Raw genomic sequence first — 14,768 nt, forward strand, 5'->3', positions numbered from 1 at the left:
ATATGAGTCAAGTTGAATTAAATTCTGAGAAAAAAGATATACCAAAAACAATATAGAACTAAAAATAGACACTACCAGTTATCTAGTTTAAAAATATTTTTTTTTAGATAAATATTAGAAAACACTGAATAAGACTAATTGATATAATCACAATAATGACACAGCTATAATTTACGATTGGTTGAAGCTCTTGTGAGGAAGGGATAGCTCGAGGGATAGTATAAAGATACGTAACGCGATGTATAGTCAGTAAATGCTCGCAGTCTACTGCTAACAGCGCTTATAAGTTTACCGTTATTAGCTTGTTTGCCGAATATTCTTCAAATAAGATAATTTTTGTGTAATAAAGAAGTTCTTCATCAAGTACAAAATTTTCTCCTTTCTCTTCAAGAAGAAAGACGGGACTCAAAGACCCAGAGCCGTTAAATAAGATCAATATATTGCCAAATGCCGAGCAAGCAAGGTCTCATACGAACGTCTCAGACCCACTAAATGGTCCACTAAACGTGACTTTTTTCTGTAAGTAATTAAAGTAAGACTCATTCTGTAAGTAGTTAAGTTTCTATTAATTATCACACATTCTATAATATGATATACGATAAAGACTGGCCCATATCTTAATAGATATTTAATTTAAGACTCATGTTCACTGGACATTTTCTTTTTATTTTAATGAATACTACCTGCTCTAAAAATATGTAACATTTTTTTTTAAATACCCTGTATATATATTTACATTTAAATTATATATGTTTTTTACAATATTGTGATGCAATATTGTAGAGTGACCTTGTGTTGGATTGCATTCAGAATCTTATATTACGATGGCCTAGATATTTCTAACAAAATGGTTGAACATGTCTCGAAGGTAGGTCCAAAATCAGCCAAATAATGATCTATTTTCATGTGATCTTTCCATGTTATACGTCTAAAGAACAAAACTAATGAATGTATGATTGACATAAAAGACATATAGCGTAAAAACATTAAAGACAATAAACAATTAAAACAGTTTGATATACAATATGTCGTTTACAGAATTTTACCGTGGAAAATGGCGTTTACAAGGGTAAAGCGGAGCATAAATCGAATAACTACAAAAGTGTTGGAGAAATGTTATGGACTAACATAAGAAATCATGGAAATAATATCGCATACGTGAGTCGACGATTACATATGACATCAAAACATTTAAGATTAAAAAAAAACGGACATAAATATTTAAAGCTTATAAATATTTGACTAAATAAGAAAGAAGATTCAATAAAAACATATTTTAAAACTTAAAAACTGATATTAACGATGTTGAAAATAGAATCTATTGCGATTGCTCTTCGAAATTGTTTATACGTATAATACATGTTGAATTACATAAAATTGTTTTATCAAAGACATGAAATGAACAAGCAATGTTAAAAGAGAATGCATGTGTATGGTAGAAGAAATACATATTTTAATATCAAATATAGAGCAGAATAATGGAAAACATTTAAAAAATAAGTTTTATGCTTTAAAGCGATGATAATATGCGTTTTCTACGTATGTTATAATGCTTTTCTACAAAAAACAGCTTATTATCAAAGAAAATTTTTTTTAGCAATGTTATATGCTAGCAATGTTAGCAAATAGAGAGCAAAAAGTTTATGAGACACAGACACATAAAGAAAGACGTCCTCCTTATATTTATACAATACTCTTGATAAGATAATTTTGTGTTCAGCTGGATGCACAAACCGAAAAAACGGTAACATACGCACAGCTGCAAGATAAAGTTGTGAGATGCGCCTTATGGCTGCAAAAACAAGGAATCAAATCCGGTGATGTCATCAGCTTGTGTACGAATAATCATCTCAATTCCATCGTGCCTTGTCTTTCGGCAACTTATATCAATGTGATTTCAAACCCGTGGTACGAAAACATGGACTTGCGTAAGTTCTTCCTCGATTATCAAATAATAATTCTATATCCGCATATTTTATTTAATTAACTTAGCGAATTAGAAATAATGCATTTCCGATAATGCGTTCAAATATACAATTACAATTTTATCTTGTAGATATTAATTAAATAAAATTTTTATTGTTTAAATAAACAATAATATTAAGCATAACATTCATTTTTATAATACTTACGAATTATTTGTAATCAGAAACTGCAATGCACGTTTTGGAACTGACCACGCCGAAGGTGATCTTCTGCAATGAGAAATCCGTGGATGTCGTCTTGAGCGCGATAAAAGACAAAAATTTCAATCCCACGGTGGTGATTTTCGGCAAACATGTCGATGCAATTTCGTTTTCTGATATTTTGAACAATTGCAATGATGCGGAAGTCTCAAATTTCCGTTACGTTGAGCTCGACGACATCCAGAAGACGGCGTGCATCTTGCACTCGTCGGGTACTACGGGACTGACGAAAGGTGTCGAACTGTCCAACTACTACGTACTAATTTTCAGCCAGGAAAACAAGTTAAAAATAAATAACGCGCCATCACTTTGGTTTTCTTCTCTTTATTGGCTGAGTGGGATAATACTGAACTTTAATGCGATCGTGAATAGTTCCAAAGTGATCCTCTATCCAGAATTTGACGAAGAGATGACTTGTCAACTGATAGAGAAATACAAAGTAATATTATGTTAAATGCTTGTTCAAATAATTAAAGCGAAATAATTTTAATTTTCAAGATTTGTTATTGCAAAAATAATGATGACTAAAATGTCACGTTGATATAATTACCTCGTACTTCCTATTATGAATAGGTAATCACGATAATTTTTAGCTTTTACCCTCTCGTGACCTTTATGATGAAGTTGAAATGAATTGTGAAGAATGTGAAGTGAATTGGTCTTCCTTTAAGCATACTGTAATGTTTTCTATTTGAGCTAATTGTCGCGATAACTTTTATTACTAATAGAATAATGCGATCAGTTCTTTATCACAAAACTTGTCATTCATACGTGACATATATTTGAGATAACGAATTACATTTTGATGAATTAATAGCGAATTATACATGATAATATTTTACAGTCAAGATATGTGAAAAATGTAATTATGATACATATAATCGTATTTCATGATGTATCCTTGTTTATATTATAAATTATAAATTTTTAAATTAGTTTTATGTTAGCATATTGTGCATAATATGACGAAATCCAATAGTAAATTATTTTATTGTCTAGGCAGGATTCGTTTTCTTGAGCTCTAGCATGCTCAATCGGTTTCTCAAAACGGGCTACGTAAAAAAATATTCTTTGTTATCTTTGGAAACAATTTCATACGGTGGTGCAACAACTAAGTCAAAAGTGCAGGAAGAATTGAGACGTATTTTGCCACATGTCCAAATATTACAAATTTACGGTAAATATCATTATAATGCGATAAAATATTAACATACATTAATGAGTGTTATAAAATTTTGATTACATTCCTTGTGTTTCTAGCAATGACAGAAACCGGTCTCATAACAATGCAACTGCCGAACCACAAGAATGGATCTTGTGGAACAGTTACTAAGAATGTACAAATAAAAATTGTGGACTTAGAAAACGGAAAAGTACTTGGTCCAAATCAGTCGGGAGAAATATGGATAAAGTCTTTAACCTTAATGACTGGTTATTATAGAAATCCTGAGGCGACGAAAAGTACGGTTGATGAGGAAGGTAAAGAGTTTCTATCTATAATAATAATTACATAATAATATATAATTATATTTTAAAGTCACTTATGACTAATAAATGTAAAGTAAATAAATTATATTCCACTATGTCTTAACGAACATATCTAATAATGTCGTGAAAATCTAATATAGCAAATATAAATTTGGAATTCTTTCAGGGTGGCTACACTCGGGTGATATCGGTTATTTTGACGATGATGGGGAATTATTTATTGTTGACAGAATAAAGAAACTTATAAAATATAGAGGATATCAAATCGCACCCGGCGAAATCGAAGATGTGTTAATGTCGCATCCAGCAGTGCTAGAAGTAGCAGTAATAGGAATACCTCATGAGTTAGACGATGAGCACCCTCTTGCTTTTGTCACCAAGAGGCCTAATGTCAAGGTACAATTTTTGTCAGCATGATAAGATCATAGAACAAAGATTTATAAAATAAAATCAAATACCAACAGAATAAACCGATTTATTCCGTGAAATATTTTCTTAAAATTTCTGGTAGATATTATCTAATAGTTATTATAGAGAATCAAGCTCATAAAAATAAAGACGTTGATGCGATCAAAATCAGAGGGCGATAAATAAATCTGTTTAAATAAGTAAAGATTTGATTTAATTATGAAAGAATCGCGAAAAGAATGAAACTTCTATACTTCGTCCAATGAGAGATCATGGTTGATCAAACATAAATAACGATAGGGCACAGAGCCGCAGCAAGGTGTTCGCGTTAAATTATTTTTATTTTTAATAGTGTTGGACAATATCTATTTAAAATAAAACTCTCGTTGGACGGAGTATAGATAAAAGTATATTATCTTAGTTAATGCTTTTAACTGGAACTCTGTATGATAAAACATGGTTTGATATAAGATTGATATTGAGTTAGTTTTAAAAATTTCATAATAAAGTCCTTAATAAATTGTTATTGTAAAAGAATTTGTAATATTTTACTTATATAATACAAATCAATCTTATATAATCAAACTTATATAATACACATCTAAATGTTTATTTTCTTATTTATAATAAATTAATGTAAACATTAATGGAAGTGGTTTTTTAAATAATGTGTTTTTTGAACGAATTATTCATACATTACTTTGTAATACAAAATAAGAAATATTTTTAATGTATTAGAAAATTTCTTTCTGCATTGGTATAATTTTATTTATACATACAGGTGACGGAACAGGAATTGATGGACTTTGTAGCGAAGAACGTGATGGATCACTTCAGACTACGTGCAGGAGTGATATTTCTGGATGCTTTTCCGTATACAAGTTCAGGGAAAATTGCGAGGAAAGATTTATTACATTTACTCAAAACAATATTCTTGACTTGTGTCAAGATATTTGAAAACTATTAGTAAAAAAATATTCTTTGTTGTAAGAAAACTTACTTAAACAAAATAAAATAAAATAAGTAAAGTGTTTTTCTTGGCTGTAGAATGATTATTTTTCTGTGTACACGCATCGGTTACAGTAATATTGACGGATTTACCCATACGCTAACTACGCTGAAGCGTAGGGCGGCAGATTTTTGGAAGCGGCAAATTTTTGAGCGTGATTGTAATTTTTCTTTCCAAATTTGGTGAGCACGTGGAAGTGGTAGGGGTCTGTTAATAATTCTCCATTCCGCGGGATCGTCACTCACCGAGCCTAAACCTAAGCCACTTACGTCTTCTGTAGTCAATGACAGTGCAATCTCTTGTTTTTGTAACTGATATAGTGCTTGTTCTGATGTAGTGCTCGAACCTTGGCTCGAAGTACTACAAATTTCACTTCCGGTTGTATTTTGTACGTGGCCCTCGAGAATGGACTTGTTAATATTATTTTCATCACCCTGAGTGATTGGGATGATTGGACGGAAAAACGTATGTAGCGTCTTCGTCTTTTCCAACAACTCTTCTTTCTTTCTTTTCTCTTTTGCAATCTTCTTATATTGATATCCACTTAGCCTTTTTCGACCATCACTCATTTTAATGCAGTACTGACTCGGTCTGTAAATAAAACTAGAATAACTGTTATTTTACTTAAATGCAGTAAAATAACGCACTCCGCTCTTCCTGAGAGTTTACGACTGACAAAAACAATGCCCGATCACCGACAATCGACAGTCTAATTTCTAGTTTTATTTACAGACCGAGTCGGTACGGGTACAGCATTAAAATAAGCGACGGTCGAAAAAGACTAAGAGGATATATCAATATAAGAAGATTGGAAAAGAGAAAAGAAAGAAAGAAGACGAGCTGTTGGAAAAGACGAAAACGCTACATACGTTTTTCCGTCCAATTACTCAGGGTGATGAAAATAATATTGTTTAATAATGAAACAGTTAAAAAAATTAGTAACCAAGAACGATTTTTTTCAAAAAGCGCGTTTTATCGACAATTTCCGAATAGAGAAAATCAGCTGCGGACATATTTGATTTATTCTCCTATAAAAAAGACTTTGTTTTGTGTATCGTGCGTGTGCCGATTATTTAGTGGAACTTCTCATCTGGCGACAGAAGGTTTTCGAGACTGGAGTAACGTGAACAAAGTATAAATTGATAATTAAAATTAATCTAAAATCAAGTTTGAGGGGCGGCAAAATTTCGAATGCGTAGAGCGTCAAGTTTGGTAAATCCGCCACTTAAGCATATAAAATATATTATATATGTTTTGCATTTGAAAAGCTTAAAATATTTGTAAATGTTATATAATTATTGGCCGAATGCTACTGAGCTGATGTAAATAAAGAAATGTAGAAAGCAATAATTGGACCTAATCTTTATATAAAATTTATATATTCGGACTTGTGTTACCTATTCTTATTGAACTATAATGTTACCATTTCTGAATCGCAAATTGCAAAATTAAAAAAATAATCAGATGCAAATCTGTTTATGATTATTGTTATTGTGTATAATTCAAGATTTCAAGACTATCAGCATTTTTATTCAATAATAAAAAAAATGATATAATTATGTAGATAATAAATTCGGCATCATAAGTGTGTTACAAAATTATTTTTTACCTCTTCACAATTATCTATCTTTGATAATAACTCTCGAAAGAAGAGAAACATAGTGAAAATAAAAAAAATATAGTTTTATATGTACAGTTTAATAAATTAATTTTTAAATAATTTATATCAGTGATTCTTCCGATTGCAAAGATATCGTATATTCATTTAACATACATACATTTAATTTTGTTTCAAGTAACATAAAGTAATGGAAATTATTGATAAATATAAATAAACAGACTACAAAAAATTAGAAAAATAAAACTGGCATATTGTAACCTGATTTTGTTCTCTGAAGTGAGTCGCGATTACTTTAGTTTCTCATTCTCTCTCTCTTTTCTTCATCGCAATCATCGTAAGTACGAACTTTGAATTAGAATTGAAAGTCCTAATGTCGAAACCGCGCGAGTTCGCGAGTTATGATTAATCCGCGTTGTGAGTGATGGACATAAATTGCATTAGAATCAGTAAAAAGTTCAAAATGCGATGTGCGAGAATTGTATAAAAATAAAAGAATTCTATTTGTAATTTTATATTCTGGAAATATATATTAATTATATAAATATTTAAAAAAAGAATTTTGTCTATAATTTTACATGCGTATTCCAATTTATTTTAATATATATTTTATATGTACAATACACACATGCGTGTATTTTAATTTTTTATATTTCTCTAGCAATATACGATACATGAAATTATAAACAGAACTCTATCTCAAATTCCGACACAAAATTCTATGCACATTTATACTGGAATTTAAACAACGTTAACGAAATATTTTGTGCGAAATATCTATTGCGGCGAAATGTTAGAATTATATTAGAATACATATATGTAAAATTATAGACAAAACTCTTTTATATATTGGTATAATTATTATACTTCTTGAATATAAACTTACGATAGAAAATTCTTCTATATTTGTACAATTAATATTTCTTAATATAAATAAATCGCGCAAAAGTACTTGCTCCGATTAAAGAGTTATTGTCGCCTCGACACTCCTCGATTACTGATTACGGGAGTTAATTAATCGGCCAGGCTATTAGATCACTAATTGTTCGCGACATACAACACTCGCGTTTCTGCGGACACAAGGGCTGCTTTCCAGCGAGAATATCCAGTTCCAGATAGACCGGGCATCACGCAATTGGCTTGGCCGTTGAATAGGGAATTTTAGAAATCTCACGAGTTTTCTCTATTCGGCGGGTGGCGTCTGGTATATGTGTATAAATAAACGTTATTTAAGGCCTTGGCACATAGAAAAACTTAAGCAGTAAAATTCAAGCAGTAAGCAAATCAGCCAATCACAGTCAAGAACTTAGGGCACAGCCCTAAGCGGTAGCGAATCCATACTGTTGATTTCTTCAGTTTTACTGCTTAAGTTTTTCTATGTGCCAAGGCCCTAAAGCGGGGAGCACACACTTCTGCACAACTCATAATACGTAAGCATAAGAAAATTGATTGGTCTATTTCCTTATACACATGTGTATGGACCAATCAATTTTCTTATGCTTACGCATTATGCGTTGTGCAGAAGTGTGTGCTCCCCGCTTAAAGGTGCCTTTTCATGCTGACGCTCGACGCTCATTTTCAGCGGCAAGAAGGTCGCATGACCACAATTGACGCCGGCGTCAATTGAAATTCATGAAAAGGAAAACAGCGTCAAAATTTCGGCGTCTTCGCGCTGCTTTGGCTTTGACGCTTGAAGTTGGAAAAATCCAACATCTCTTTCTTGACGCTGGCATTATAGTGATGTCACGTGACGTCGCTCAACGCTGTTTTTCAGCGTCCCATGAATTGGCACCTTAAAGGCACCTTTAAGCGGGGAGCACACACTTCTGCACAACGCATAATGCGTAAGCATAAGAAAATTGATTGGTCCATACACATGTGTATAAGGAAATAAACCAATCAATTTTCTTATGCTTACGTATTATGAGTTGTGCAGAAGTGTGTGCTCCCCGCTTTAGGGCCTTGACACATAGAAAAACTTAAGCAGTAAAACTGAAGCAGTAAGAAATCAACAGTATGGATTCGCTACCGCTTAGGGCTGTGCCCTAAGTTCTTGACTGTGATTGGCTGATTTGCTTACTGCTTGAATTTTACTGCTTAAGTTTTTCTATGTGCCAAGGCCTTAAATAACGTTTATTTATACACATATACCAGACGCCACCCGCCGAATAGAGAATACTCGTGAGATTTCTAAAATTCCCTATTCAACGGCCAAGCCAATTGCGTGATGCCCGGTCTATCTGGAACTGGATATTTCTCGCTGGAAAGCAGCCCTTGTGTCCGCATATGCGCATGTGCGCCGTTTAGCGACTTCCGTTTCATTTATAGTAGCACACGGCTGATGTATATCTTTTTCCCGATAACGTCATCTAGATACCTGCTGACAATAGAGTGCGCGGCACTGCGCGGTATGTTACACACGTGAGATATCTGGCAATCGGGCTCGGTTTCTCACTCGGGTAGATTTTTCGAATCTCGAAGTTCTCTTTGGCTTGATTTTCAAGAGGCTGCTTTGCAAGGTAAACTAAATCATAAATTAATAAATAATCGATGTTTCAAAAAAATTTTTTTTACTGTAATCGGTTTTCTAAATATTTTGAGAAAACGCACCTTGGTGCTCTCGGGTTATTGAAAGAAATGCATCAGGTAACCTGTAAGTACGAGTTGCGAAAAAAATATACTTCTAATTGAAAAAACGATGCTTCATTCAAATTAGAAATGGCAGAGGGGACACAACCAGGATGGCATCTGCCAGATAGAAAGGACGCCCCCGTGCTGCGATTGTACAACAGCCTGACGAGAAAAAAGGAAGTGTTTGTCCCGCAATTTGGAAATTGCGTTTCGTGGTACAGTTGTGGACCTACTGTTTACGATGCGTCGCATATGGGCCATGCAAGGTATTAACAGTATTTCTAAATACAATCTTTTTGACAAGCACCTGTTTTGCTGTCATGCTCAATTTGATACAATAGATTTTATTATGGAACAGTTTTACTTTATATATTTTTTTGATATTCTATCTTTCATAATATTATGCAAGTAAGTGGTTTTCTAGATGTATGCACGAGATATTCATCTGTATATTTCTTTTTTATAGGTCATATATATCTTTTGATATTCTACGCCGTGTAATGTCACACTATTTTAAATATGATGTCTCATATGTGATGAATATTACTGATATAGATGATAAGATTATAAAAAGAGCAAGGCAGAATTACTTGTACGAAAAGTACGTGGAAGAAAATCACAGCCTTAATGGAATATTAGATGACATCAGTGAAGTAATGACTAATTTTGAGAATGTTGTAAAAACTACAAATTGCGCTGATAAAAAATGCATGTTAGAGATGTTACATAGAATAAAGAAAGCTTATGAAGATCTGCAGAAGGCCGTAAAAGAGAAGGATGAAAAAAAGATTGCAGAGTCTCAAGAAGTAAGTCTCACTTAAGATACATATGATGTAGAATCTATTTTTTTAAATTGTTTTATGCAAAGTAAATAATAATTTTTATACAGGCATTATTGAGAGAGGCTAAAGATCCCTTAGCCAATTGGTTAGATGATATTAAAGGTAGCACAGTCACAGAACACTCCATATTTAATAAATTATCGCAGCGTTGGGAAGCTGAATTTCATAAAGATATGGATGCTTTAAATGTAAGATTTAAATGTAGAATGTTTTTATTTGTTTTTAAAACAAACTTACAATTTGTTTTTAATATTATTGTTTTTCCACAAATCTTTTAGGTATTAGAACCAAACGTGATCACGAGAGTTAGTGAATATATACCTGAGATAATAGCGTTTATACAAGGAATAATAGGCAATGGACTTGCTTATGAAAGTAATGGATCAGTATATTTTGATGTAAGCAAGTTTGATAAACAAGAGAAACATGTTTATGCTAAGCTTGTACCAGAAGCATATGGCGATACGTCAAGTTTGGAAGAGGGAGAAGGTAAGTTTGAGTTATCTTTCACGTTTGGTTTTTTTAGAACTAAATTAACTAATGTTTTTTTTTTCTTTACTAAGGTGACTTAAGCATTACGGCAGATAAGCTCTCTGAGAAGAAGTCGGTAACAGACTTTGCGCTCTGGAAAAGCTCAAAGGACGGTGAACCCTGGTGGGACAGTCCCTGGGGCAAAGGACGTCCGGGGTGGCATATCGAATGCTCAGCCATGGCGTCCGAAATTTGCGGAGAAAGCTTAGACATTCATACAGGCGGGGTGGATCTTAAATTTCCCCATCATGATAATGAACTCGCACAAGCGGAAGCGTATTTTGATAACTCCCATTGGGTCAGATATTTCTTGCATTCTGGCCACTTGACTATAGCTGGCTGCAAAATGTCAAAGTCGCTAAAGAATTTTGTGACGATACAGGACGCTTTAAAGAAATACTCGAGCAGACAGCTCAGACTTGCCTTCCTTCTGCATTCATGGAAAGATACTTTAGATTACAGCGATAATACTATGAATATGGCTGTGCAGTACGAAAAATTTCTTAACGTAAGTACACAATTTTTATGTATGTATAATATATTGATTTGATATCAGGCATCTAAAAGGATGTATATTTAAAATCTTTTTATTGTGTACATATTTTTGAGTTTATATGTTCGCGCGTGTGTGAGTGGGAGGGGGAAAGTGGGTGAGAGATCACTGACACCGAAGCAATGAAATAACACAACATTTTATTTAAACTATCAAAAATAATAACGGAATTAAAGAACAACGTAATTTAGAAACAACGTAATTTGAATTTGGTTGAAATCGAAAACGCGGGCGTCTTAAATGAAATCGCTATCGACAAAGAACGCGCCAGAGATGTGACGAGCTCTTAGCGACAGTCATATGAAATAGATTTAAAACTTCGCGGAATAAAATGACGAAGGTGTCGGTGGCCAGTTATTATCTTCGTTTAGAAAATCGATAGTCAAAAAGACCATGTCGGCGAATTACAAAGAGCAGATCGATACAGTACGGTTAATATGAAGACGTGAACTGATACGCCGCGGCGATTCTCTCGATAAATATCGTGTTACATCTTGCGCCACGACTAATGACACTATCGATAAATTAAAGAATAATAATATTCAAAAACATTCATGTTCTTGAGCATTTGCAATCTTGAACATTATATGTCTGAAAAATAAAATTACTTGATTTTTCCAGGAATTCTTTTTAAATGTAAAATGTAGGATCAGAAGTTTGGGGACAAATACTACTATTAACCGTTTTTCTAAACAGTTCAAGAACCATTCCGAAGTAGAACTCAAAGAGAAATTTGAACTTGCAGAGAATTCTATACGTGAAGCATTATGCGGTAAGTCTTTAAATCTCAACTATTTCCTAATCATTGATAGATCTAGATCATCAATATCATCATTGATAGATGCGTATCACTAAAAAGAAATTTATTGCAGACAATATCGATACGAGGACTGTTCTCGAGTTAATACGGAAGCTCGTGGCAAATTGCAATGTGTACATGAATCAAAGTAAAAATCCAAATACGATTCTTCTCAAGCGTATTGCGATGTATATTACTGATAAGTTTATCATTTTTGGGGTTATTCCTTTTTCGTATGACTCAATCGGATTTCCAATTGATGATGAGGCAGTCAGTAAAAATGTAAGATCGATATCGAAATATGTTCTCCTGATAACCTCGAGGCTTTTTGCGCGTTTGAAACATACGTATTCCAATTCTCGCCTAACTTCTTATCTGCTTATTTTGAAATAAGAAATAAATTTTTATAGATATAGACACCTTAAAATGCAATTTGAAATAAAATAATGTAATTATAATATATATACCTATTTTTTGTATATTTCACGATCAGGTTGAAGAGACTGAGTCATCTTATGATATTCTGAAAAATTTCCGAGAGAAAGTTCGCAAATGCGCGGAAACCTTGAAGGCAAACGATATTTTGCAAGAGTGCGATCGATTGCGCGATGATATTTTGCCGAACGTCGGTGTGCGATTAGAAGACAGTAATGAAGGCCCTAAAATAAAATTAGTTAACAAGAAAGAGTTATTGAAGGAGAAAGAAATTAAAAAGAAATTAAAATTCGAGAAAATCTTGGAAAAGGAAAGAAGAAAAACAGAGGCTGCTGCTGTGGCAGCGGTGAAAGAAGCGCAGAAAAGAATATCGCCAAATGATATGTTCAGATTGGAGAAAGACAAATATTCTCAATTTGACGATAAGGTAAATATCTTACTCATCTCGCATATAACATTATTACATTTAAAATTTACATTACATCTAAATTTATATTCTTCTCATGTATTTTTTCTATGCAGGGATTGCCGACGCATGATGCCGAAGGTAAAGAAATTAGCAAACGCTTACTTAAGAAACTGCAAAAATTACAGCAAGCACAGGAAAAGAAATACAATGAGTACGTAACTTCCACGCAAAATGGTTACTTGTAAGAATTTACACATAAGGAAGTTTACAAAGCTGTAGTGGAAGATAGCAGTTTTATATTTCAACAATTTTGTTGTATTTTCACGTTACTATTACAAAGAATATTTCTCTTGTTTAAAAGTATTGAAAAATCTTAATTGCAACTTTTGACGATCTGTATGTTTTACTAATATAATTTCAAGTTAGTCTGAACACATATTTTATATTTGAATCTTAGCTGATATAAAACTTTCTCTCTAAAGGTTTGTTCTATAAGCTTTGGCTAAGAAATTAAATTTAGATTTCTTATTAGTATCTTTTCTCTACGATTAAGTATTTTCAGTTATTTCAATTATTTCTTTATCAAATTATTTTGTAATCTGTTTATTTTGACTGCCTCTTTTTGTAGTTCATTTATTATTTTATTGCCTCGAATTAATCCTTGGCTGGCGGTGGCTGGATCACTCGAGAACTGATGGGTATTTATTAGTCTTTTCGAAGTTAACTCGTATATCCCTTTTTTATATCAAACTCGAAAACTGCTGTTTTATGTACTATATTTGTCAAGCGACTTTTTGAAAGAGTACGAGTCAAGACCAAAGAGTAAAGAGAAACAGGAAGGAGCATTTAGTGTTAGCGAAGCGGACGGAAATGACTATATATTCCAGTATGAGAAGACACTTAAGATGTGGCTGCCAATATTGAATGATTTTAATTATTAACTGATGAAACGTTATTCCATAATTTGAGCTGTTATTGTTGTACCACAGGCCTGGTAGCTGGTAGTGCACCATGATGCTCTTATATCTTACAATTAACACTTATTTACAATTTTTTTGCGCTGATAAACGTCAAAAAAAGTGACGCTCAAGACTGCTTGACGTACTTTTATCCGCGATTTACCTCTCCCACTACCGATATATTCCCTCCTGTTTCTCTTTACTCTTTGGTCAAAACTGACCCAGCCGCAGTTGACCGAAGGATACATTTTGCGATGGTTATATAGGAATATAGGATATAAGAATTCCAATATTGCAATTTATCAAAATATTGTAATTGTCAAAATAAATAAATTTCATAAGATTTTGTGTATTTGTAATGCGTATTGCAATAAACATGTGTGTAGCTTTATATACTAATTTCAATGAATATATGTATAGTTTTATATATTAAGTTTATCATGAAATTGTACGCGTACATTAAATATATGAATATACTGTCGGTAATTTCGCGATATTAAAACTTTTTTTTTAAATACATTATATATATATAAATATAGAGATTATATATCATATATAGACAAATTATAAAAATATTACAGATCATTATATATATATATATATATATATAGGTATATATGTACTAACTATGATCTCTGGTATCTGTATAAAATGTATTCAAAAAAGAATGCTTCAATATCGCGAAACTATACCGACAGCATATTCATAGTTGATGTACACGTACGTACATCGGCGTATCGTGGCGATGCGATTCGAAACTGGTCGAACAAAATAAATGTTACGCGTTTTCACTCGACCGGATGAATTTGACGCACGATGCTGTCCATTATTAAAACATAATACCCCTTTCATAACGAGTGGGCGTCAAGCCGACAGTGACAGCTTCGTAAATGCAAAGGC

The 14,768-nt window shown here is 32.8% G+C and overlaps 2 protein-coding genes across 4 annotated transcripts; both read left to right on the forward strand.

Annotated features, from left to right (window-relative positions):
• The first annotated feature begins 254 nt into the window (after nucleotides 1-254).
• On the forward strand, nucleotides 255-5,115 carry LOC139816083 (uncharacterized). Of its 2 annotated transcripts, XM_071783417.1 has the most exons (9): nucleotides 255-519; nucleotides 784-868; nucleotides 1,039-1,158; nucleotides 1,721-1,928; nucleotides 2,150-2,625; nucleotides 3,186-3,363; nucleotides 3,447-3,665; nucleotides 3,841-4,070; nucleotides 4,864-5,115. In XM_071783417.1, the coding sequence occupies exons 2-9, from the start codon at nucleotides 848-850 to the stop codon at nucleotides 5,047-5,049; spliced, it is 1,638 nt and encodes a 545-aa protein (XP_071639518.1). In that variant the 5' UTR covers nucleotides 255-519; nucleotides 784-847; the 3' UTR covers nucleotides 5,050-5,115. The 2 variants fall into 2 exon arrangements, with proteins under 2 accessions (XP_071639518.1, XP_071639519.1); XM_071783418.1 differs by lacking the exon at nucleotides 784-868.
• Nucleotides 5,116-9,031: 3,916 nt separating this feature from the next.
• Nucleotides 9,032-14,211, forward strand: LOC139815990 (cysteine--tRNA ligase, cytoplasmic-like). Of its 2 annotated transcripts, XM_071783278.1 has the most exons (10): nucleotides 9,032-9,228; nucleotides 9,426-9,606; nucleotides 9,807-10,146; nucleotides 10,230-10,370; nucleotides 10,461-10,671; nucleotides 10,746-11,221; nucleotides 11,888-12,038; nucleotides 12,139-12,347; nucleotides 12,559-12,927; nucleotides 13,023-14,211. In XM_071783278.1, exons 2-10 carry the CDS (start codon nucleotides 9,428-9,430, stop codon nucleotides 13,152-13,154), a joined length of 2,208 nt encoding a protein of 735 aa, XP_071639379.1. In that variant the 5' UTR covers nucleotides 9,032-9,228; nucleotides 9,426-9,427; the 3' UTR covers nucleotides 13,155-14,211. The 2 variants fall into 2 exon arrangements, with proteins under 2 accessions (XP_071639379.1, XP_071639378.1); XM_071783277.1 differs by lacking the exon at nucleotides 9,032-9,228 and having other exon boundaries at nucleotides 9,235-9,606.
• The last annotated feature ends 557 nt before the right edge of the window (nucleotides 14,212-14,768 follow it).

This window comes from Temnothorax longispinosus, chromosome 7 (assembly GCF_030848805.1).
Source record: "Temnothorax longispinosus isolate EJ_2023e chromosome 7, Tlon_JGU_v1, whole genome shotgun sequence".
Lineage (NCBI taxonomy): Eukaryota > Metazoa > Arthropoda > Insecta > Hymenoptera > Formicidae > Temnothorax > Temnothorax longispinosus.

Coding starts and splice junctions, on each gene's coding strand:
- LOC139815990 (XM_071783278.1), top strand. CDS start 9,428: ATGGCAGAGGGGACACAACCAGGATGGCATCTGCCAGATAGAAAGGAC. Junction 10,147..10,229: donor AGATTGCAGAGTCTCAAGAA/GTAAGTCTCACT, acceptor ATTTTTATACAG/GCATTATTGAGAGAGGCTAA. Junction 12,928..13,022: donor ATTCTCAATTTGACGATAAG/GTAAATATCTTA, acceptor TTTTCTATGCAG/GGATTGCCGACGCATGATGC.
- LOC139816083 (XM_071783417.1), top strand. CDS start 848: ATGGTTGAACATGTCTCGAAG. Junction 1,929..2,149: donor GTACGAAAACATGGACTTGC/GTAAGTTCTTCC, acceptor ATTTGTAATCAG/AAACTGCAATGCACGTTTTG. Junction 3,666..3,840: donor AAGTACGGTTGATGAGGAAG/GTAAAGAGTTTC, acceptor GAATTCTTTCAG/GGTGGCTACACTCGGGTGAT.